The sequence below is a fragment of the Poecilia reticulata genome, chromosome 7 (assembly GCF_904066995.2).
Source record: "Poecilia reticulata chromosome 7, P_reticulata-male-v2, whole genome shotgun sequence".
In the NCBI taxonomy this organism is placed as follows: Eukaryota; Metazoa; Chordata; class Actinopteri; order Cyprinodontiformes; family Poeciliidae; genus Poecilia; species Poecilia reticulata.
The window spans coordinates 16749265-16773854 of NC_088836.1; the positions used below are offsets into that span (position 1 = coordinate 16749265).

Genomic DNA, 24590 nt, shown 5'->3' on the forward strand with positions numbered 1-24590 from the left:
ATACTGTTTGTAATATTTACCAGTTAACAAGGTATCAATACACTTTAATGGGACACTTTCTGCTTCCAAAGTGTTGCACAGGTCCATAAAATAAAACATGACCAATACAAAGACCGACAATAAAACTGACGGGATAAAAATGAGAAGTCTGATCAGAACAGCCTTAAAAGAACAGAATTAAAAGCTAAAAGGTTAAAAACAATGGAGCTAAGTGAGTATTGGCACATAAAGATTGCTCCAGAGTTTGGAAGCAAGAACAGAAAATGCTCAGTCTCCTCGGGTCATGAGGAGAGAAAAAAAACAAGCAGCTTCACATTTCTCACTACAGCAACATGCTATTAGCTTCTTCACCAGTGAGCTTTGGAGATTTAATATTTTCTTGTACCTTATTTCTGAATCTTTAAATGGATGGTATTATGTTTCCCAGCCACATGGTGCCTTTTTACAGCACAATCAAGTTGATGTGATAAAAATGGTGTCAATATCAAGTATGACTTAGTAATTTAACTCCTTGAAATTGGGCCTGTCTCTTTAAGAAACTCTTGCATTTCCATTTCAACTGAATTTATCACAGCTGAATTCCAAAGTGGAAACAGCTGAAATTTAAGATGGACTGCAACTGTGAATATTTGCCTATGTATTCACGTAAACATACGTGTTTAATTTATTAAACTAATTTAAATACATTAATATGATTTTTTAATAAATGCATTTAAAAAAATTATCTTTAAGAAATGTATATTAAATTTACAAATACATTTTTAAATTTATTAAAAATAAATCTATAAAAAAAACTTCTACATTGTCATGAAAGCATATTTGAGTGTAGAATCTTGGGGAAATCGAATGTAATTTGGAATAAGGCTGCAACATAAAATGTGGAAAAAGTGAAGAATATCTTCTGGTTATTTCCTGTCAGACCTTTTGTTTTGCTGCATAACATAAATTATAAAGGACGCTAAATATATTTTCCAACGTCTGTTCTGCAATCAACAGAGAAACAGACACATATTTAAAATGCATTTTATTTTCCTTTCCAAGAAACAAAAGCAGACAAAGAAAGAAGATGAAGGGCAGAAGGGGGAAGTGGGGAAACCAGTATATAAAGAGATGCAACCTCTGGCGTCCTGAAAAAAATATGTACATTTTGGAAAGAATATCCATACAAAACATGCCACATACAATAAAAATGATCATTATATTTATTCGTATTCCCTAAAAGTATCTCTGCTGTACAGATGCAATATCTTTTTTTTCTCTCTTATTTTTAAAAAGGCGAGGTTTAAAAAAAACCTTCGATTTGAGCAAACTTTATTAAATTAAAAGATCTGCAGAGAACTTAAATTAATTCAGAGAAGTTAAAAATTAATTCGGCTAAAATCCAGTGAGCACGTGTCGTCTCATCATGGTCTTCCCTTGAAATAGAAACATACCAAAAAATATATTTATATATATATATTTATATCCATATATATACGTATCACTGTTTGAGATACTTGATCAATATCTACCACTTTAGAGAAGGTCTCTGTTATACAATGAGAGTGCAATTCATTACCAGGTTAAGTATGGGGTTAACTTTTGAGTATTACAATAAACATACATGAGGCCAAGGAACCGTTTCACAAGGTTTACCAACACATTCACTTCTATAGGGAAGATATTCAAAAAAGCAAACCACAAACAAGATTCTAGGGAGTTCAAGATTTTTCCATTCAAGACTATATAGATCCAATTCTGACTGTTTTACTGGAAAGGTTTTGGTAGTCAACAAGCAGTAGCATAAATAAACACAAACCAAAGAAAAAAAAAAAAGACAACCTCCCCCCCCCAAAAAAACAATACATAAATACAAATGCTATGCACCATTGTACTGCTTTAGGCAAAAAAAAAAAAAAGAAAAGAAAAAAAAAAGTGATTTTTCTTTAGCACAGCTCAGTAATCGCCTCGGCTTCGTTTTCCCTCCGTCTCTACAAACTCGCCTCTGGGAGCTCATAGCAAAACAAAAACAACGAAAAAAAAAAAAAACCACTAATAGAAAAACAGGTAAATGCAAAAAACAAAAAAAAACAAAAACAAAAAACACTCTGGTTCATATACATAAAGATATTAAGTTTGCAAATTTTACATATATTTATATTTATGTACAGCTTCGTTAAAATGATATCCAGTGGTTGATTTTTTTTACTTTATTTCTCGTTTTATTATTTTCAGCACTTTTCGCCTTTATTGATTACAAAGGGGGGGAGGGGTCGGATAAAGAGCCGCTCTCCTCCCTCCCCCTCTAATGCATATACGATATATACAGTTTTGTACAACTTTTGCATTTTTAAAATCATGTGAGGTCTTAGGTTGGGGGAGTAAAGAGGGATCAAAGTCATATAGGAAGGTGGAGTTTTAGTAAAGCTCCCTTTAAAGACTTTTTTTTTTAATTTTATTTTTTTACACAGAAATGAAAACAAATGCCCTTTTTTTTATTCCAATAAATCTTTCCCTGCCACCAGTTCAGCCTCAATAAGACAGCACCAGCACTGGGAGGAAGTTAAAAGTATGCACACTATTGAGAGCGGAGAAGGAGGGGAGGAGGCATAGAAACACTGCAGGCTGGACTCAGGCAGAGGAAGACTTACTTACAGTAAAGGTTTTAAAAAACAGTCCATTAAATAACACAGAGAGGAAGAGACATGATTCGTCGGTTGGTTGGTTGAGGTGTGTGAAGCGATTGTGTCGTCTTGAGGGAATAAACAAAAAAGAAGCACTGAAGGGGACAGTAGTCATGCATCCACTGGCTGCGACTGGAAGGTGGAGGGGTTTACTTGGTTAATATGGATCCACTACGCAAAGTTCATTTACACCATTTTAGCGAGTGAAGAGGTGGATTTATTGTGCTTTCACAAAGCTAATATGACTTTTGGGATGCATTTACAAAATAAAAAAAAAAAAAAACAAAAAAAAAAAGGGGAAGTTAATATCCCCCCATATGGGCTGGTGGCATTAATGACGCCCTTTTACGCTTCCAATTTTGATTTTTCTAACGAAATATCTTATCAAAACTGATATATTCCTCTGTATAAATAATCCTTGTTTAATAATAACAACGTTGGCTCCTTATTATTGTAAATCAACATCAGCATAGAGTAGACAGAGCAAAATCTGCTGCTTTTTAGATTCCCTGCTTGTCCGAGAAGGGCTACGCCCGTTAAAAACACACCCCTCCGCCGCCCCCACAGTAAATCCACAGTAGCAGTTAACAGTATTTTTTTTTTCTTTTTTTTTTTTTTTTTTACAAAGCAGTCATTTCCCGCTAAATCAGTGAGGTAGACTGTGTCAAACCAACCCCGACCTTGGGCCGCTTGGAGCCGCAGACGAACAGCATCTGAATTTTCATTCCGTCGATCCGTGTACAGTTCTAACGTCAAGGATTGTCTAGCGAGCCGATGTCCGTGTTGTCGACGAGGACTTCTTTAAGGGGAAAGTGCCGTTTCCTGGGAGGTCGAGAGGGGGGGGAGGGAGGAGGACAGAAGATAGGTCCGACTACAAACGTGAAAAAAAATGCTTTCCTCAAGTTCAACTCTCGGTATCTGAACATGGCTTCTTGTCAAAAGCTCCGACGAGCTCCGGTCAGAATCATTTGGTGGGGTTGAGGATTGTTTTCCAGCCACTGCGAGCTTATAGAAGGTAGACAGTAGATTAGGGTGGAGGTGGAGGGTGGAGGAGTGGGGTCACTATCCAAGCATCATAGTTAGACCCCCTCACCCCTTCCCTCATCAAACTGTTTTCTGTAAAGTGATTGGTTGTTTTTTTTTTCTGTATTTTTTTTTTTTTCTTTTACGATTAATGCTCTTCAGACCTTTGGCTACAAGATGTCAACACTTTAGTCTTTTATTAGCAGAGGACTGCCTTCCTCCGTGTCTTTTCAGAACAGCTTATGCACTGGCGATGTAGGATTCAAAGGCTTTGGCGCAGGAGTGTTGTGGTAGCAGCAGAGGGCCACTCTCCCGATTTCGCTTCCTCCTGGCTAGTTCATCCACTTTCGGCAATTCCAGGCCCCGCAGTGGCAGGGGATCTTGTGCTGATCGTCTTCGAAGTCGAACTGGTAGTCGTACGTCAGCTGAAAGTGAGGGGAAACGAGAACGAGAAAGTGAAAAATGCTGCCGTTTCTCACACAACAAACAACGGGAACGGGAACGTCTCAGGTCACCTCTTCTCCTTTGGGGATCCTGCGGCTGGAAATGATGATGATCTTGTCTTCTTTGTCGAAGGTCACGACCTCAGCAACACAGTTGGGGGCGCAGGAATGGTTCACGTAGCTAGGGGTTCGGAAAAAAAAGAAGTTGGTGGTAAAAATTTTGAAGTTTTTCTGTTTTTAAATTATTTTTACTCGATCGATACTCACCGCGCCGGACCGCCAGTTAGGGTGGCATCGATCACCTGCTCGTTGTTGATGCGGAACATGTAGATCCCTCGGTTCTATGAAGAAAACGAAGCTTTAGCGATCCAGCAGGACAATAATCTACTACACTGCACAGTAAAATAATATAATTAACAGCAAAAAGGAGCGACATGAATACATTCTATATGCACCAATAACTCAGTTATTAACTTCTTTCTTGGCCTTGAAAAACGAGAGATTGATTGAAAACCTAAAAATCCTGTCTGTTCCCGACCAGTGAACGCAGCATACCGCCTCGGTGCCCCGACCACCGGGCTTCGCAAGTTTTTTGGGGGAAACCCTAAAAACCTATTAGCAGAGGACTGCTAATAAGTTTTTAGGAGTCCTCTGCTAAAAACTTAGTCCTTAGCAGACTAAGGACTGCTACTGTCTGGTCCCACTCTCAATAAAACCTGGGGACAAATTGGAGAAAACACCAGCAGAGAACAGAAAAGCTGCAGAGTTTCATTGTATACTCTGTCTCTGATGGAACATGTTGAAAGTCTTTTGCGTAATTCAGACCTAAGCTAGGTAAGGATATTCTTTTTTTTTAATTTTTTTATTTTATTAATGCTATCTTCACTAATCCCTTTATAAAACGTGCAAAGGACGGTTTAAAATGTCAGCTCAAAGTCATTCAGAATGATGAAACACTATTTTACAATACATTTTCTCACACACACACACACTGTGTGACGTCACCTCTTGCCCATAAACCCTTAAATATGAGCTTACACTGCTCACACTGCTTACAGTCAGAAAAAAATTGTTTTAAGAAACTGGAAACAATTGATATTTGCTTGGTACGTCTTTTAAACAAAAGGCCGTTCCATGACCTTCAATCCCATGAAGCCTTGGGCTACCTGTGACTCGTAGATCTTCTCGCGGCGGTTGGCCACCTCGTTGCGTATGACCGTGCCGATGTACTCGATGACCATGGTGTGCTTCTCCAGGTCCTTGGCAGCGTACAGCCCCAGGCCCTGAATGCGAGAACGCGCCAGGTAGACGTTGTTCTTCCACTCCGTCTTCAGACGCCGATACTGGGAGGACTTGGAGTGGACGAACTGCTTGCTGTACGGAGTGTTGAGCTCCCCGGTGAAGGTGCTCTGGTATGCCTTGGAGACGCTGGTGCTGTTTAGAGTATGAGGCCTGGCGGACGGAGAGATAGAACGATGAGCGACTTGTGATTTAAGTCGTGTGCGATCGCGGATTCACACAGAAGAGGTATTTTAGGACTGACTTTAACATGACTGAAAGAAAACTAACGACGATGGGAAAAATGAACTCGCATCTTCCTCTGTTATGATTTTAGAGCAGCTCATGAGGCTTTATTATTATTTTTTTTGTACCTTTTGCACTGCGTGGCGACCTTTGGCTCGGAGCGAGCGCTGCCTGTGGGGTTTATCATGAGTGGGAGCTCCATCAGAGGGTGTCGGCCGTATCGGAACTGGTAGTTCTGGCAGCTCTCAACTCCGGGCAGCTGAAGCGTTAAGAAAGCAGCTTTCAGTCACGTTGGATCTGACAAAACAGTTCTCTGAAACGTGGCGGCTATGGTGTTGGGATTTAGTCTGGCGCTGTCTGTCGCCCTCAGATCAACAATGAGTCACCGTCGGATCAAAACGAGGGGGGGGGGCAGATTCTTACCGACTCGGTGATTCGCATGACAGCATGGACGGTGAGTCCGTACATCTCCTCTCCCTTCACATGTTCAGTGAACAGCTTCAACATGGATGAATCATCTCGTAGTTTAGCCACCTGCTGAACGACGCGCTCCCAGATTCCTGCAGAACGAGGGGAGGGGAGGAGGACAGGGGACGATTTTACTTACATGACAGCAAAGTATCTCAAGCTTAACGTCAGTAAATTGCATTTCCAGAGCCTTGCAGAAGAATTCACTTCTTCATATTTTGCCACGACGGAAACCGTCATCATTATAAAGTAGGAGAGTGATTCATGTTTTTTTCTTAAGTTTTACCGCACATAAAACCGAGAGAAATGTGGAGGACATGTAGCCAAAAAATAAATAAAAAATCTGCAATAACTGATTCGTTTTACAGGGATCTTGGTAAAGAGTTAACCTGTTGGTTTTGTCTCAGCATGAAAACAGTTGTCCTACGAAGGCCTCACAGGTTGTAATAAGGCTTAAAGCAGAGCGACGTTAAACCACAGCAAACCAGTCAAGAAGGTGTTCTGTTTAAATAAAATAAAAACTGAATTTCTGCCCGTCTGTGAATTGTTTCATAAAGAATATTTAAAATATTCAAGAGAAAACGCAGCTTGGGAAGCTGAAACACCCGGACATGACACCAATTTATGTGCTATTGGTTGGCATTTGCAAAGCAACCAATCCAGGAGTGACATTGATTGCCCTTGGCACTGATTGGCTGTTTCCCCCAAAGAGCGGAGATTAGGATGACTATTAGCTTCCAAGTCCAGATCATCTTATTGGAAATCCATCACAAGAATAAAGCCTAAATGTGACTAAATGACTTGTAGTGCTTAATGGTATAAAAAGGTGGTTTGGCAACATATTGACTTGGGTGGCTAAAATACAAATGCCCACCACACTTTTCAGACTTAATTAATAAATCATTTTCATTATCTTTTACCTTATGCACTACTTTGTCTTGTTAAAATCCCCCCCCCCAAAAAAAAAGAAAAAAAAAAAAAAGAAACATTCTCCTTTCTTGTTACATGACAAAAAATGTAAAAATGTGAGTGGTGTGAATACTTTAGCAGCGCTCTGAATGAGGCTGTGGTCGTTACCCTCAGCAGTAGTGTCGCGGTAGTGCAGGTCCTCCATGCCGTGCTCCAGGACGCGCACCTCAAACAGCGGGCGGCTGTCGTCCTCGCCGATGCGACAACGGTAGCGGCAGCGCTTGTTGGGCACGCGAGTGCTCCAGTAGATGCGCGTGGCCTCGTAGCCGACGGGGAAGATGGCGGTGGGCGAGTGGAAGTTGGCCATTTGGGAGGGCAGCAGCTGGCCGATCGCGTGAAAGATGAGCCCGCCGACGCGAAACAGGTGGATGCGGTCGCTGCGCTGCAGGATGCTGGCAATCTGTTTCACCTCATCCCGCTCGATGTAGACGCGCCGCAGGACGGCAAAGGTGCTGAGCTCGTCGTCGCTGGGGCCCTTCAGCTTGTGCTGGGTGCACAACATGGTCTTGTCCTTGAAGAACATGCAGCGTGCCCGGATGGCGCAGGCGAAGTGGTAGACGTTCGGGCAGCGCAGCCTGTTGCAGCTGTTGGTGGCACCTGTCTTCTGGCAGTAGGCGCAGAGCGTCCGTAGCCCTCGGCGCAGGGCGACCTCCACGTTGATCAGAGCGCCGCCCTGCGTCTCGTACACCTCCGTGGACCACAGTGCGCAGTTGAGGTGCACCCACAGGTCCACGTCGATGTTGAGCAGCCGCGCCGGACCGTCCGTGGCGCCGTCCCCTTCCTCGTGGCAGAAGCAGCATTTGCGTTTGTCCCGGGGCAGCTTTTCGGGTCGGAGAGTGATGCGCAGGCGGTCCATCAGCTCCGACACTTCCCGGCTGGTCTCCTTCTTGGAGCCGCCCTTGCGTATGGTGATGACGATTTGAAGGCGTTTCCAGCGAACGCCCCTCCATTTTTTCACTTTGGGGTGCGTCACTTCCTCGTCGGGCGACAGGGGCCTGCGCTGCTTTACGGTTTTAGGAGATGAGTCCATGGCGATGGGAGAGTCTTTAGGAGAGTGGGCGGGCTTAGTAACACAGTCCTCCTCCTCTTCCTCCTTCACAACGGGACTTCTACCACCCTCATGCGGCGCGGTGGGATCAGACTGTTCCGAAGACGGTTCAGTGTTCAACACCGGAGCAGGAACTTCAGACTCTGACACATCCGCTGGCTGAGGAGGAGCGCCGACGGTAGAACCTGCGTCCTGTTCAGACTCGGTCTTGGTTTGGACACAGACTGGGCTGGAGGACGGAGGAGTCGGAGACGCAGACTTTTTGGGCGATTCGGCCTCTTCGCCAGCGACTGGTAGAGCTGGAGGAGGCTGAGGAGGAGAAGGTGAAGGAGGTGGAGATTCCTCCAGCGGTATAACGGGAAGATGGCGGACGTCCAGATCACTGACGTTGGTCGTGTAACAGTGTTGTGCCGGTTTGTCGTCCGTCTCCTGGAACTCCTGCAAGAAGGATGCACAAGTGAAATATGCAGCTTTTCTGGAACAATGTCCTACGAAAAGGTTGAAGGAGAACGACGATGCCAAACCTGCTTAATAAGCGCCAAAATGTCCACTTGTTTCTTCAGCGTGCAGCCTGGGAGAGAAACATCAAACTGCCTCAGCCACTCATCCTGACTGAGGGAAGTGCTATCCTTTGTACACAATGCTCCTAGAAAACAAAACAATGTTGACATTAGCAGTGCTAATTATCAGCTGATTGGCCGAATGCCTGAAAACAATCTCACAGTTGTTGCACCGTTCTATTAACAAAACATTCTATCAAAATCTAAATCATAAATCTGCTTGGTCAAGAGGTTCGCTCAACATTAAAATGGGTCAAAGGAATATATGTTTAATCAAAAAAAATGTGTGAACCTATGGATTCATCGTTCAGGTGTGCCAAACAAACACAATGGTACCATCAGTTAATATGACTCTCTCTGCGATAGAAGTGATTTAGTTAAAATATGAGCTGGATCTCTTTGTTTCCACATCAAAAACAAAGAAAGAAAATCTACCAAACCGATTTCAAAACGAGGCTGATTTGCGATTAGTGTTTATCGTTTCAACACAAGAGAAAAGTGTGCTTAAATCTGCGGCTGCATTGCAGCATCTTTCTCTTTTATTCTCTCCAAGACACCAAGAGCCATTTCAGATGCTGGAATAATAGACAATGAAAGATTATCCATCTGGCCCGATAAATTACTGGCAAGGACAGTTTGAATGTGTGGCGCAGGGAATGTAACAGTCACCAATTATTGAGTATTGTGCAGCTCTGTTTAAATCTAGAATTTAATCTGAAAGCAACTCATCCAGGAATATGATGATGGAAATGAGAAAAAATAAATGATATTTTCTTCCAAAAGACACAAAATGCTCACCTGAGTGACCAGGTCCTTTCTCGGTCCCTTCCACTCCAGGCAGCTCAGGGATTTGCGGAGGGTACGTGACTTCATAAGCACCTGGCATTTTAATGCTGAGCAGCTGAGCCATCGCCATCATTACATGATTAAGTTTCTGAAGGCAGAAAGTGTCAGTGTTAAGTTTTAGCTAAATTTGAACTTGATTTAAAAAAAATCTAGGGGGAAAAAAATGTAGTTGTGAACTATTACCTTGGCTGCAGCGGATGACATCGTCAAGGTAACAGACACCTCATTGCTTTTGGTCTTGTCCCAGTGGTTGGCCATGGAAACGGTCTTGCCGTCAGGTGCTTCAAATGGTTTGTTTTCTGGGAATGCTGCAAGATAAGTGAAAAGTTTCCGTACTGCAGTCCTACGAAGCCTCTAAACAATTTTGTTTTGGTTATCTTCACGGGTGACGTCACAATGAAGACGCCGCTAGATACCTGGAATGGCGGTGCGAGGTATCAGGGGTATGATGGGAGATATTGCTCTCTCCGTCTCCTCCTCTTTAGGCTCCAGCAGGTGAGGAAAACGTGGATTTACGTCTCCCAAGTTGCTCTCTGGCGACGAGGCGGGAATGATGGTTTCCGGAGTGTCCTCATCATCGCTTTCCATCCTACCGGGACGACACACTCCACTTCGTCAGCTCTTTCCAAAACAACACCACTTCACCTGATGGAGAACTAGGAGCAAAATGAACGGCTGTACCTGATGTCCTCGTTCTGGTTGTGCGGCGGCGTGGGGAGGGCCGCCAGGATGTCTACGCTTTTCACCTCCTCTGAAGCAGAATCTGAAGACGACGGTACAGAAATGAAGCGCGTGTGGAATCCAGCACGAACCTCCTAAAACGTGAACGGTAATTACCCATCGGCTCTTCTGCTGCGTCTGCGTCCTTCTGGTTCTCAGGGAGCTCCTCGCCAGCAGTCACCCCGTTCAGCAGCTTGTGCTGCACCGACGGAGGTGGAGTCGGCGGCAGGGAGGAGGGCGGTGTTGGAGGGTTGCTCAGGTTACTCTGCAGGTACAAACAATTACCTTTAGGGTTTTCTTCTAGACGTCACAAAGCGCGAGTTTAGTGCGGCCTTGTAAATACCTTGGTGAGTAACTGGGAGTAGTAGTCTGGGATGTTGTCCAGAACTGCGTTTCCAAACGATCCCTTCAGCTGGTCCTTTCCGCCGACTGGACTACTTCCGAAAGGAGCAAAGAGATCCAAGCTGGCGCTGATCGAGGGCTCCATCAACGGCAGCAGAGACAGACCCTGGTGGGAAAACGTTCGTTAGGATTCCAGGTGTTAGGAGTCCGTCATTCAGGAGGCGTAGTTTTCAAGCCAGGTTCACCTGTTTGAGTTGTTTTATTAGGTTTTCAGCGCTTTTCCCAACATCCTCCTTTTTGTTCTTCTTCCGTGAGTTTGGCCCTCCGCCTCCAGGCGGCTTGTTGATGCGCTTTGGCTTCTGTACTGGAGCCCTTTTAGTTAGAGACTGCAGATCCTGGGAAGTTTGAAAAGACAAGAGATTTATTTCGCTCCGAACGAGGACGTAGAAACGGTTTATTCGTCAAAATGCGCATCTGCAATTTCACCTTGGTCTATTTATGCGGACTGAGGAAATCAGTAGGGGCGAAGAAAGCTATAACTGGCTACTTGTGGATGCACCATTATCTCTGTACATGCAAGGAAATGCATGCAATGGAGACTGATATTTTTCATTAAAACTTGCTGCTGGTAAATATAAGAAACCCCCCCCCAAAAAAATAATGGAACATCTACCTGAACTTGGTACCAAATGTATTCATTTGACATTGGGTTTTACTTTTTTAATTTGCCATTATTTTTAATTTGCTCTAGACTTTTGTTAGTGGGGATCTGAATGCTCACTGTACAAATATTTCACAAAAATATTACCTCCATATTACGTGGGGTCCCTTGAAGCTTCTGCTCCAGCATGGCCAGTTTGCTGTTGATGTGGCCATTGATCTCACTGTGGATGCCTTCGGAGGGCCTCTGCGCATTCAGCTGGAGGTTCTTGGTTTTCAGCAGCTTCTGCAGCAGCTGCTGTCCCGTCTCGGATCTGGGACCTTGGGTCTCCTGGTCTCTGGGCACGTTTCCGGTGTTAATAAACCTCGTGTTGTTCCCAGCGGAAACGGTTTCGCCCAAGGTTTCTCTCTTTATCGCCCCTGGATGCGCCTCCGAGGAGCCGTCACACTGAACCTCCCTCGGCTCCTGCTTTATGTTTTGTATCGGGATCCTACATTGCTCCCCTTGCTGAGTGTAGCTTTCTGTGACTTGCTTCAACTCTTGCTGGATGCTCATGCCTCTCTGTGGCCCGTTGGGCATGCCTGGGGCCATCTGAGGCGGCTCGCCACTCGAAGTCTGACTCTCTACTTTCATTCCTGGGCAGTCAAGTGGACTCCTGGCTCCAGGCGACCTGAGTGGAGAGGCCTTGACCTGGCTGAATGGACTGCCTCTCCCCGCTCTGTTGTCGGCGACCGAAGGCGAGGAGGCGTGAGACGAGTAGGGCGAGGCTGGGTGGGCGGGGCTCATCCCAAACGGACCTCTGGGAGAATAAGCGTGCGACGGGGAGCCCGGGACGCGTCCAGCTGCGGCGGCCATTAACGCTTGCTGCTGCGTTTGGGTGGGAGTGGGGGGCCGCAGGGGCTGGTTGAACACGTGACGCTGCGGATCTCCGGGGGAGTTGACATGGGGCTGCCGTGGTGAATTTGGCCTCAGCATGCGGTTCTGCTCCATCGGGGAATGTGGCATCGGTAGATGACCTCTCATGATGTGCTGCTGCTGCATCATCTCCCCTGCTTGCGGCTGCTGGGCTGTGACCATCATCCCTTGCTGCACCTGAGAAGTGACCGCAGGCTGCTGGCCAAACATGCCCGGCTGCTGCTGACCGGCCAGAGCTCCGGGTTTGCCTCCATAAGGCATCTGATTGGCTTCCATCCCCATCATTTGCTGCCCGCCCGGCGGCGCCTGGGCTCTCAGTTGACCGACGGGCATCCGCAGCATCTGACCCTGATGGAGTTGCCTCTGCGCGATCAGAGCCTGGATGTGTTGGATCTGCTGAGTCGGGGGAAGATTGCGCAGCTGAGGATTCTGGGCGATGATGGCTGGGATGCTGATGGTGGTGCGGATCTGTGCTGTTGGGACCCCGGGTCTCTGTGGCATCATCCCTTGCTGCTGAGCTCTCAGCATGCCCATCATGGCTTGCTGCTTCTGCTGCTGCGCCATCAGGGCTTGTTGCTGCGGGTTCAGAGCCATCGCAGTGGGCGGAGCCTGGCCGGGATTATTCGGAGCCATCATCTGCTGTTGCATGCCCGCTTCCTGTGGTTTCTGCGTAGCATTTTGTTGTTGTTGGGTGAGGAAATCGACAGGTTTGCCCTCCTCTTTTACACTCATCAAGCTGGGTTTGTCAGAGCCGACGGAGCCTTGCCTCTGGACACCAACAGGAAGTTGATGATGCTGCTGTTGTTGTTGTTGTTGAACGACTCCGGTTTGCTGGTTCACCGTCCCACCAGCTTGTTGTTCGTGGACAGATTGAGAATTTGAATGGTGATGCTGAGTTAAATACATCTGACTCTGTTGCTGGTGGCCCTGGTCCAGCGGGTTATTCACTGAGCCTTGCTGTGAGCTCTGACTGGGAGTAGAAGGTCCGCTCTGTTGTGGCGGGGTTCTTGAATCAGGGCTCAACATCCTTCCGTCTTTGGCTGCCGAGTTCTGGCCGTCGGCAGATCCCTGCGTCTGCGGCGTGTTACTCCCTGCTGAAGGAGAGGAGCCCATCTGCGGGGTGGAGGGCTGCGAGTGCCCACCCTGGTCCTGGCCGGGCTGGCTAACCATTGGCGCCACTTGTCTCTGCTGGGCCATTTGCTGCTGAGACGCAAGCATTCGCTGAGCGAGGATGTTCTGATGTTGTTGAGTCATCTGAGTCGGGGCTCCCCGGAGACCAGGGTGACCCGGGGGCCCGGCAGCGCCCTGCTGGCCCATCATCAGCTGGGGCCTTGGCTGCTGATTAACCATCAGCCTCGGCTGAGCTGCCATCATGGCCGCAGGCTGGTTGATGGGCTGTCCTGGTGGCGCAGCGGTCTGACCTCCCACCATGCCTTGCTGAACCTGCACCATGCTCTGCTGGTTTGCCTGCGTGGCGATTATTCCCTGCTGAGTCCCTGCTTGATGCTGCGCCATGAGCTGACTTCCCATCATGCCCGGCTGCGATTGAGGGATTAGACCGGGTTGTTGGTTCGGGTGTGGCATCGCTTGTTGACACATCATTGCCTGCTGCTGCTGTTGCTGCTGCTGCTGGAGCTTTGCCATCTGCATCCTATGCTGAAGCTGCCTTTCTTGAAGAAGCCGGGGGTCTGCCCCTTGTACCGGGGTGCCCTGGGGGAAAAACCCAGCCGGAGTCCCAGAGGGGCCCGGAACCCTGGGACCAGGAGCACCGAGAGCCGCCGGAAGCTGCTGCTGCGGACCCCCCATGAAGGGCTGGGCCTGGGGCATCCGCAGAGGCATCATGCCAGGGTGTTGCCCCATTACCGCTGCCCCCTGCTGGCCCATCATCATTTGCCCTGGGATCTTAGGAAACATGTGAGAGGGCCCGCCCTGAGTAGGATGAGCTGGGTTCAGCAGACCAGAGCTCTGCTGGTGCTGCTGCTGTTTGCTTCTGTACTCTGCAATAAGGTTGGTGTGCTCCTTCTGCTGCTTGCGGACCTACAACATAATATTTATAAACATTATTATATATCAGGGCTGAAACTGAAGATTATTTTAGTAATGATTATTCTTTATATGAGAAAACAAACATTTTATTGCCTAAAATGCAGCATCATATAATTCCTTTTGTAAATTAGAACTGGGTGAAGCCAAAACTGCTGCCTGTGCAGCTTTGGCTAAAATCTGTTTACAGAAAAATATATTTTTATCTTAAACGCAAAATGTAAATATATTTTGTACAATTTTGGTTTAATTACTGCACTGAATACGTTTTATTTTTCATCAAATAGTCTTTTTGACTACTCCAGTTGATAATTAATCGATTACTAGATTAGTTGACAATTATTTCAATAATTAATTCACATGTATTACAACAGTTTTGCTGTCCGATGTGAAATCCTGGTCAGGACAAACCTGGTCGAGCTGTTTCTGAATTTTGCTTTGCTCTTCGGTGACCAACTTGAGTTTCTCAGCATCGGCCTCTGCGAACTCCCTGCCTGCTTTCTTTGCCGTGCGCTGCTTGGCACAAAGTGCTTTGCGCGACTTTCGGTGAACTCCGATTTGCTCTTCCAAAATTTTCAGCTGCATCTGGAGAAGCTGTTGGGTGTGGAGGAGCCACTCTTCGTACTGGTGCTGCTCTGCGTCGTCTGCAACAGAAGAGGAAACTGTAGCTCACGCAAGATAACTTTTGCGTCTCAAACTCAATAAAAGCACATTTCTAACGAGAAAGACTGCATGTAAAACATACTGATGATTCCTTGCACAAACTGAGGAGGATTGGGTCTCGTCTGGATGGGATCACTTGTTTCTCCCTCCTGAACAAGGAAAGAGATTGTTAATGATAATTTGGATGAAAAATGATTGTCCAAATAATGTGTCTTTACAGAAAAGTAAAGACCTTTGGCGGTCCGGGTGCAGCCTGAGCAGGATCTGCGCCAGGTGCAGAGGCCAGCCGCTGGGCAAGCAGAGAAACTTGTTGCCTTAAAAAACATAAAATGAAAACATTGCAAGTTACCAGCTGCTACCTCTGACCACAGCTGTATCCAGAAAATTCAGGTATTCAGAGACATGAGCTTCCCAAATCTGACCTGACTAGAAGAAAGCTACAAGAAGTCCCACTTGTAGTTGGCTAAAAGCCAAGAAGGAGACACAGCAAACGAGAAAAAGAGAAGAAAAAAAAACTACCCCCATGTTGAAACATGGTGGTGGCAGAATCATGCTATGGGGATGTTTTTCATCAGCAGGGACAGAGAAGCTGGTCGGTGCTGATGGGAAGAGAGATTTTGCCAAATACAGTGGATACTGGAAGAAGAGCTGAGACTGCAAAATGACAGCAACTCCAGACATCCAGCTGGAGCTACAATGGAGGAGTTTATAATAAAGTATATTCATGAGTTAGAATGGCCTAGTCAAAGTCCAGAGAATCAGAGGCAAAAAGAAAAGAAAAAAAAAGTTTTGCCTCTTCTAATCTGACTGAATTTAACTGAACACTAACCCTAATACTTGAAAGATACCGTTTTTATTGGGACAGGTTTTTTTCACTTTACCTTAAGTGGTACTTACTGTGAAAAGCTCCTAACACAAAGAAAGTCAAAAATACCTGTTGATCCCAGGAGGAACAACCATAGTCGGATCCTGTGCCAAGACTCTTTTAATCCCCTTCAGAGCCACCATCTTTGCTTTGGCAATGGGATCAATGATGTCATCCGCGGGAAATTTATCCAAATCTGCAACTAGGTCATAAATTTCACGATCAACAAAAACAAAACTTTACATAACGGTCTGCCGGTGCCCAGTCGTCGTGCTCACCTTTATCTGGGAAGAAGTTGTTGGCCAGCGGTGATTGCTTGACCACCGGTTGAGGCTGATGACCGAGGCCTGCGTGGATTCCCGGCTGCCCCGTCCTCATCATGGCTTGCTGGTGAGCCATTGCCATGTGAGGGTGAGGCACCACTCCCGGCCCCATCATCCTCTGCTGTTGCTGTATCATGTGAGGAGCACGCGCCACCATTCCTGCTTGCTCCATCATTCCCTGCGCTGGCGGACGAGGCTGTTGATGCTGTAGAATCAGTTGCTCGGTTCCCTGCGGGTTTGGATGTTGACTTGAGAGGCCAGGAAAATGAGCGGGGATGCTGCCCTGTTGAAGGGAACTCAACTGTTGCTGCTTCTGCTGTTCTTTCTTTTCATGCTCCAGGAGGTCTTGGATGAGAAGAGGCAATTCACCCTCTAAAGAGCTCTCAACTTTTGCCAGGTCTACTGCAGGAGAGTGCTGGCCCCCGACATCCGGCAGCCCCAGCGGATCGTCCCCTATGTCCCCATGTGGGGTGCCAGGGGAAAACGGATCCCCTTGTCCGGACATGGAGTACTGAAGTCTACCAAGTCGTACAGAACTGAGACAGGCTTGCTGGGTTTCCTTTTGTTCCGTCTTGGCTGTTGATGCGGCCCCTCCAAGAAGTATCGACACAGCCTCTCTCATTTCATTTTTGACCGCAGATTGTCCTGCTTGCAGCTGAGGGATGAGACATTTGTCCTCTACTTTGACTTTAGAAGGATCAGCTCTTTCTGCAACAGGTTGGACTGAGGTAGTAGAATCCTTCTGGGAAAGCGTTAAACACTTCTGCCCTGGCTCATCTTTACCTCTGTCTTCAACCTTACAGCGAGCAGATCCAGCAACCGATGAAGGTGTTTCGCTCTCTGCTTCTACCAGCCGCAGTTGGTCTGAAAACACATCTTTGGGATCTCCCTGATCCAGTTCGGGGTCTGTGTAAGCCAGGATGTCGAACTCGTCGCCATTTAACAAATCGTCCAGATGAGGGTCGTTGGTTTCCAAGTTATCCAAGTTACCCAAGTCATCGTCTCCTTTGTCAGGATCCAAGTCGAGAGTCAGATCGTTTTCATCCTCCACGCCGCCATCCCCCGATCCGTCACCTAGACCCTCAAGGTCCGGCTCTGGCAGTTCCTCGCAGGGCCCTACACTCGTGGGCGGAGGCTCTGTCACCAATCCTTGATGTCCAACTCTCTGTTGCTCGGTACTTTGCATGCCGGATTTGGAAGCGGCTGCCTGAGTCTGCAAGTGGGGCTGTTGGGATACTGTTCCGGTGGTCTGTGAAGGCAGCAAACCTGGGACGGACATAGCACCCTGAGGTACTCCCAGCTGCGAGACGCCACTTCCATCTGCTTGCAACCCTCCAGCCTGAGCTATGGGATGCTGCTGGAAATAAGACGGAGCCAAATCCTGTTGTTGGACAAAGAGACGTGGTCTTTGCTGAGGTGCTCTGGGAATAAACTGAGGCCGTAGGGGGAGCCTTTGTGAGTTGTGTCTCAGTTCAATGAATTGCGGTGGTGGGCCTTGACCCAGTGCCTGCAGGTTTTCTCCTCCATGTCCTGGCATCATGGTGTGTGCGTTCTCCATGCCTTGCATGTTAACGCCATGGTTTAGATTTTGTCTAATGCCCATCGCTTCCAGGCCAGGCTGGGGTAATCTTCTTTGACCTGGACCCTGGGGTTGCCATTGAGGAGGGAATGGTGGACGGTTAAACATACCAGGTCTGATGGACCCTTGAAGCCTGTATGAGACAAATGTATAGTTTAGTTAGAAAACCATGAGATAAATCTACAATAGTTAACTAACTTTTTAGTTCAGCGTTTCCCCCAGAAAACTTGCTAAGCCCGGTTCTCAGGGCACTAGCTCAGCCATCCAGCCGCCCGCCGTGATTTTGAGTTAAAAAATGTTTAAAGTTGACAGAAAATTTGGGAATATCATTTGATAGTTATGCATTTTTAGAAGACTTGAAGAATTATACCTAAAGACCAACTATAAAGTCTTTAAAAAACAAAACAAAAAATTTGAAATTCACATTGCTAAGCCTGATGGGGGCACAAGTAAAGCCTGGTGGCCCGCCAGGCTTATAATGAGTGAGGGAAACCTTGTAGTTGCAGTTTATTTTTCAGACCTTTCATTACAGGATCTTTATAGCAACTGATTGCAGTTTTGTTTCTATTGTAAAGCAAGTATGGTTGAGATTTCATAATCAAGTGGACAGATTGGCTACATTTCTCATGATAAATTCCTACATTTCACACAATCTGAATGCTACAGGCAAGTTTGATGAGCTAGTTGGGTGTCTAGCCAACTCAATATCATCAGCCTGGTGTCGCGTTCAAAACAGACCTATGTGGATGCCGTTTCCTACAAAGCAGTTTTCTGCACAATTCAATGTATCACTGGGTATGAATCCACAGTCGTACAAATTTACCATACTGCAGAGGTGTACAACAGATAAAAGCATCGAGTGCGCCTACATCCCCCAGAATGCTGCGCCGTCCCAAAATTTTATGGAACGTATTTTCTATTGATACTGATTGTAATAGATATCGTTATTGTTTATGGCCCTACCAAAGGAAACAGATCAGCTACAGATTTCTGTCACTTTTTTCTTTTTGACATCAAAAATCAATTTAAAAGTAGTATTTCTTACAATATAAATCTGACATGAAGCTCTCTGTATAAAATGAATGTTTATTCTAACTAATGTTTGATCTAATCAAGTTTTATTTTAGTATTCAAAACTCAAGCCCACCGTAGCTCTCTTTAGCCCACTTCTGAGGTTGAGAATCAAAGCTTTCAATTTGTCATTAATGTTATTACATAATAGCAACAGTACTGAAGATTCTACTTTATAACAGAGCTTGCCTGAGTCCACTCGTATCCATAATGGCAGCTGTTCCTGTAGGCGGTGGGCGAATGAGCTTATCATCCATGCCTCCTCCGACCACAGGCATCTTCCCAGGAACAGAAACTTGAGCCTCAGAGGGAACAGGAGCAACACGGTCCTAAACAAAGCAAAGCTAGTTAAATGTACACTCTATTTATTCTTGTTTGTTTATACTATCAAATATTTCTGTGAATGGTTAGGTTAACTTCATTAGGTTATAACAATTTTTGCCACATGTCAAAGTAAAAAAGAAAAAACAATCAGTTCCCATTTCTCTCTCAACAGTTAACAAGATAACCATCTGATATTATCCACACAATAGCTGACAGATCTGCCCCTGCTGTCCTCTGTGCTACATGCTTTCAATTCTTCACACCATAGTGACTGCATCATTGTAGCCTTCCTGCAATAATACAATATCATCACAATGTGTCTTTCTTGTGTAATTGCTGCAGAAGGTTTACCTGTGGGTAAGGTGGAGGAGCTCTGAGGGTCTTATCTTGTTGAAAAGCTCCCATCTCCCCCCCAGACCAGCCTGGGGAAGCATTTCCAGCAGCTGCAGCAGCTGCAGCCTCTTTCTCCTGTTTGATTGTAATCTTCTGTCTTTGCTGCCTGATTATAAAGTCCCTCAGCTTTTGCCGCTGTTGAAACAAAACGCAAGCAGTGGTTTACAAGAGAGAAGACGTGCACCGACTGACTTTTAAACAATTCTGAGAGTTCTGGTACCTGCTTGTACTTCTCCAGTTCAGATGGGCTTAGTCCAACTAAGGAAGGTTCCTGCACAGTTGAGATGTCCGGCATTTCTTGTGCGCCTTGCGCAGCCGGCTGATGAGGCAGCTCTGGAGGGTGAACAGCAGTTAGTTCCTGGGATTCAGAAGCAGGCGGTGCCCTGGAACCGAGGGCGTCTGCTCCTTGGGTCAGCTGAGGCTGACCTGGGACCACCGGGCTCTGCTGCTGGGTGCTTAGGTAAGACCCCGTGCTGGGGCTGCGATTAAAGGCGGGTTTTCCAGAGAGTGGGTCCACCGTGGAACTACTGTTGGGATGGCCGGGAGGGGGCTGGTTGGGGTGAGGCGATGTTTTGTAGTTTCCAGTTCCCTCGGAGGAATGAGAGGGAGTGCGAGGAGGTTTGTGAAGAGCAGCGAAGGGGTCTCTGGACTGTGGTCTAGAAGGTGGCCTGGAACAAGGGTCTGGGGACTGGAAACGAGGAGTAGCTGGAGATTGGACAGCATACGGGTCGGAGGACATGCCACCAGGAGTGTGGGGAGACGGGACACTACCCTGGGACTGTGGACTGGAGGGGACTCTATGGCCCTGATCCTGCTGGGTAGCTGGGTGTCTCTGGGCTCCCAGACCACAGTTGTCACCCGACTGTGGTCTGGGGGTAACCTGCGGGTGAGAGTGAGGGTCAGAGAAACTATGGGAGGGAGACTGGCGGTAGCCCTCTGAAGGATGGTTTGGGGAAGCTCCTGGATGAGGCGGTCCACCGTCTCCCTGGTGCATTCGAGGTGTCATGGGGGCCTTGAATAGACCGTCCCCAGCCTCCAGCATCCCAGATGGAGACCCAGTGGAAAGCTCCAGTCTTCCTGCAACAGAAGATCGAGGAGAAGGTGCACTAAACTCAGCTCTGTGCTGTCCTGCACCGACAGGCGAGGAAGCCACGGCGGAGGGGGATGAAGATGAACCAAAGTCCGACCGTCCCATCCCTGGCTGGCCTCTGAAAGGGTCTACATGCTGAGTGTTGTGGAGTGGTGAGAAGACCGGTGACTCCCCAATGCTGGGGCCTCGTGAATGGGGACTTCCAGAAGGACCTAAGGCCTCCTGTGAGCCCTGCTGCGAATGCAGGAGGAGACCTTGTTGTTGCTGCTGTTGCTGCAGCTGCGATTTGAAGTATGGATCAACGTGCTGGGCCCGTCTTGGGGTTCCAGGAGTTCCTGGTTGCATGTCAAAAAGGCCGAGGCTGTCTGGCCGTCCCTGAGGAGGACCCTGTGGGCTGGAAGCGGGGTAACCTGAGGAAGAGGCCTGCAGAGGGCTGGCCCCGGTATGTGAGAAGGGTGTGCTGGGATGCGAGTGAGAGAGGGGCGACTGGGGAGGAAGCTTAGCCAGGGGGTCAGTCCGGCTTTCAGCTGACAACGGGGTCTTAAGAGCTCCGTCTGAGAAAAATACAGAAGATGACCCCGAATCAGGAGGAAAGGAATAGGGGCTGTCTGCAGAGCTCGGGTGGGAAGAGATGGAAGCAGAGCCTGAGGGGGGTGGGATCTGGAGGTGTAGAGTCGGCCGCTCGCCTTTAGGACGCACCGCCTCAGTCTTGATAGGGCGGCACACCTGACTCTCTGCCTGCTGTAATTTCAACAACATGAAGTTAAAGAAAGCAGGGATTTAAGCATGACACAGGTAAATGATGAAAATGTAACTTGCCTTTTGTGCCTTGTTAATCCTCTGTGCTGCTCGGTTGTCTTTGGCCTTTTGCTACAATGAAAAATATTCCGGTTATTTTTTTTTTATATTTACTTTGCAAAACTGAACAAGATTGTCAAGAGATTAAAATATTTGCAATTTCTGAATGAGGTTATTTAAGTCAATATGTGGTTTCCCTTTTCAAAATAAGAGTTCACAAGCATCAAGTGACTGAATACAGAATAAAATAAAGTGTCATGAAGTTGCATTTTACACGCTAATGTAATATTTAGCCGGGTGGACAGCGTCTCGGGGCAGCAGATGCTCACAGAGATCATGCATAAAGTGGCCCGTAATGCTAAAGGCCACACAGTGATGGAAGCACAAATGAGATGGAGAAGAAAGCAGGAAATAAACATAAATCTCAACAGATATAGTCATTGAAAACGTACCAAAAACTGCCATTATAACATGTTTTTCTAAACTTTTAACATTTCCAATCTACGTAAATGGGATATAAACCATTTCACACAAACAAGAGCTGTAAGTGATTATGTCAATTTAGTGTTGGATGAGCATTGCCTACATTCAGTTTTTTTTTTTTTTAATCTAAAGAATTTCAATAAACTCCTCCCCCAAGCCCCATTTTCAGATTTCTATTGAAGCCCATTTAAATGCTACCTGTGACATTTCTACCCAAGAATAAACCTACCAAGTATGGAACCTTGTCAGCAGCAGACACCTTCCTCCAGATCTTCATAATCTGCTTACAGCGACTTGCCCAGTCTGGGGAAAAAATAAAAAATAAAAAAAAGGAAACATTTCAGCAGTTGCTCCATAAAACTACAGAAAGTCGAATTTTGACATAGTGATCTCAAACTAGGCTGTGAGGTATTTCCCAGCTCACAAACCTGGGTAGTCCTGTTTCAGCGTAGGGAAATTGGTATTGGCATAAAGAACCGGAGAAATGGTGGAGAGCTCTCCGAGTTCCTCGTCTTTTTCCCAGCGCTGGAGGCTTCGCTGGTTATAGGACAGACCATCACCTTCTGCCTCCGTGGGAGTGGGCGGAGAGGAGGGCGTCACCGGGGTGGAGGGAGTTGCCCAGGGGCTCTCCTCACCCCCATCAGGACTGAACAGTCCTCTCTCTCTGCGAGTCACAAAACAACATTGACTTTTGTAACTAAGAGCTAAACTGAGTATAAATAGCAGGAATACCTGATAACTGGAAACTATAAATCTGTAATTTTTAACAGCTGTTTATTTACGAGAAGCATTTCAGTAAACTAATAAGCACTAAGCAGTTCAGTTTTGGTCCTACCGCATTTCAAAGAAGGGAGACTGCGAGAGGCCAGGAAAAGCATCCATCATTCCAGCAGAGGGCAGCGGCCCTGCAAGGGAAACCAAGAATAAATATACACACATGACTCATCTTTACTTCAGTTATTATAAGACATGTGACAGAAACTGCTTTAATGTTGATAAAACCCAAAATATTAAAATCTTTGTTGATAACTCGGCTATCCGTTTAAAAAGAGAAATGAAGTGAAGTATTTAGTGATGTTAGTTTGCAAATGACGCCAGCGCAACAGACTTTTAAATCCTGTGTAGGAACGCTGGACAGTTTCTGTAATAACATCCAGGGGTCTATTTTGCACACCTGAGGGGAGGGCTCTTTGTGGTGCAGCACTGCGATTTAACTCTCCCTTAGTGCCCTCCAAGATGGGCTTCATCCCCCCTAAAGAAGAACCGTCTGACACACCCAGAACCTTCCTGAAGAACTGCTCAGAGTCCTGACTCTCCACTCCCTGTGGAAGACCTGTCACAAGCAAAAAGGAATGAAAAACTGAGTATTTGGAAAGTTTCCAGAACTAGACCCTTCGTTTTTTATATAAATTACACCTTTCCACAGGGTTTCTAATAACGCTATACAAGTTATTAAGTGAAGTCACTTTGACCGAATCATTCATAACAGCTGAGAATCGCAGCAGGGGATATACTCCCTCTTTCACTGTGGGCCGCTGAGTGAAACCTGGGCAATGCGGCGTTAGGAGTTTCCACTAGATGGAAATTTCCCCCCCCCAAAAAAAACAGGCACAGTAAATAAAAGTTTCAGAAAATGTTAATTAATTAGAATCCGGTAATCACCTTCACTTTTTTCTGGCTCAGAGTCTTGGAGATGAGCTGACTGCTCCTTCACTGCCGAGGAAGGAATGGGAATTCCTAAAATCACGAAAGATTTTTGAGCCAATCTTGAAACAGCTTTAGTATAATTGTAATGAATATGTTGGCCTCGACATTCCCAGAAAGTCTTACCTGTGCCGTCTCCCTGAGGCTGGGGTACTTCACCCCCCTCTCGTTTGACAGGAAAACTCCCGTCCGCCGCCCGATCCTTGGCTTCAGCATGAGAGAGAAGCACAATGATGAGTCTATGAACATTTGCCAAGCTCGGTGTGTAACATTCAGGACCGTGTCGCTGCTTCATTTAGGCGTTCCTACCTTCTGGGGCAGCAGGTTGGACTCCTGCTGGCTTCAGTAACACGGGCTGCACAAGGCATGCACCCGACCTCTGGCCTGGAGCTACCATCACAGCTTTCTTACTCAAGTCTATTAATGTCTTACCAAAGAAGGCCTCCTGAAAACGCAGTAGCAGATTTTGCATGTGAATGTTAAAAAAAATCATTGAATAATTTAGATGACAGAACCTTTTTAAGCACAGGAGAGACAGAGAGTACAAACCTGGAGATAAGCTGGAAACATGTCCTCCAGTTTGCTCTTTTTTCTGCCCCGGCGCTTCTTGGCCTGTTCTTCACCTTCTGCTGGTTTGGGATCCATTATGTTGTCTGTGTCTGGGTGAGGACCTACACACACACACACACACACATAGCATTCACTTCAACAATATGCATATAAAAGGCTAAGAGTCAGTTCACAACAAAGGATGATGGGATTTAACTTGGGATGCACCAATATGGAAATTTGTGCCAATATCAATATTCAATATGCTATTATTCCTGATAACCTATAGTTACCAACATTACATGTATTTTGCAAGAATTTTGATAACTTGGGAGAAAGAAAACTGACCTCAGTTCAACTCTCCATAATACTACAATACTTTAAGAAAATTGCTAACATCAGCAGATACCAATATTAAAGCAGATATATGGTAATAAAGTATTTTATGCAGACATTATGCAAACATTTTTGACTGTCAACAGCACACAGCATTAAGATGTACTTGACAATAAATCTACTAAAC

At 46.3% G+C, this 24590-nt stretch overlaps 1 protein-coding gene across 6 annotated transcripts in view; it reads right to left on the reverse strand.

Annotated features, from left to right (window-relative positions):
- Window positions 1-1007: 1007 nt before the first annotated feature.
- The window catches only part of kmt2d (lysine (K)-specific methyltransferase 2D), a 35971-nt gene continuing 12388 nt past the window's right edge, over window positions 1008-24590 (reverse strand). For 4 of the 6 annotated variants that reach the window (XM_017305777.2, XM_008413670.3, XM_008413668.3 and 1 more), the window contains exons 23-55: window positions 24068-24189; window positions 23828-23963; window positions 23645-23725; window positions 23477-23551; window positions 22989-23147; window positions 22650-22719; window positions 22243-22478; window positions 22044-22117; window positions 21353-21403; window positions 19664-21274; window positions 19402-19578; window positions 18916-19055; window positions 16032-17788; window positions 15823-15955; window positions 15121-15202; window positions 14971-15037; window positions 14637-14869; window positions 11415-14219; window positions 10852-11001; window positions 10608-10772; window positions 10382-10529; window positions 10226-10307; window positions 9961-10133; window positions 9728-9852; window positions 9497-9632; window positions 8663-8784; window positions 7199-8576; window positions 6077-6213; window positions 5782-5912; window positions 5296-5581; window positions 4397-4470; window positions 4202-4310; window positions 1008-4111 (exon numbers count right to left, since the gene is read on the reverse strand). In XM_017305777.2, the coding sequence (XP_017161266.2) occupies window positions 4019-4111; window positions 4202-4310; window positions 4397-4470; window positions 5296-5581; window positions 5782-5912; window positions 6077-6213; window positions 7199-8576; window positions 8663-8784; window positions 9497-9632; window positions 9728-9852; window positions 9961-10133; window positions 10226-10307; window positions 10382-10529; window positions 10608-10772; window positions 10852-11001; window positions 11415-14219; window positions 14637-14869; window positions 14971-15037; window positions 15121-15202; window positions 15823-15955; window positions 16032-17788; window positions 18916-19055; window positions 19402-19578; window positions 19664-21274; window positions 21353-21403; window positions 22044-22117; window positions 22243-22478; window positions 22650-22719; window positions 22989-23147; window positions 23477-23551; window positions 23645-23725; window positions 23828-23963; window positions 24068-24189 (11318 nt within the window). In that variant the 3' untranslated portion in view covers window positions 1008-4018. The remainder of the gene's footprint in view (window positions 4112-4201; window positions 4311-4396; window positions 4471-5295; window positions 5582-5781; window positions 5913-6076; window positions 6214-7198; window positions 8577-8662; window positions 8785-9496; window positions 9633-9727; window positions 9853-9960; window positions 10134-10225; window positions 10308-10381; window positions 10530-10607; window positions 10773-10851; window positions 11002-11414; window positions 14220-14636; window positions 14870-14970; window positions 15038-15120; window positions 15203-15822; window positions 15956-16031; window positions 17789-18915; window positions 19056-19401; window positions 19579-19663; window positions 21275-21352; window positions 21404-22043; window positions 22118-22242; window positions 22479-22649; window positions 22720-22988; window positions 23148-23476; window positions 23552-23644; window positions 23726-23827; window positions 23964-24067; window positions 24190-24590) is intronic. The other 2 variants (XM_081609003.1, XM_081609004.1) reach the window with 2 other exon arrangements.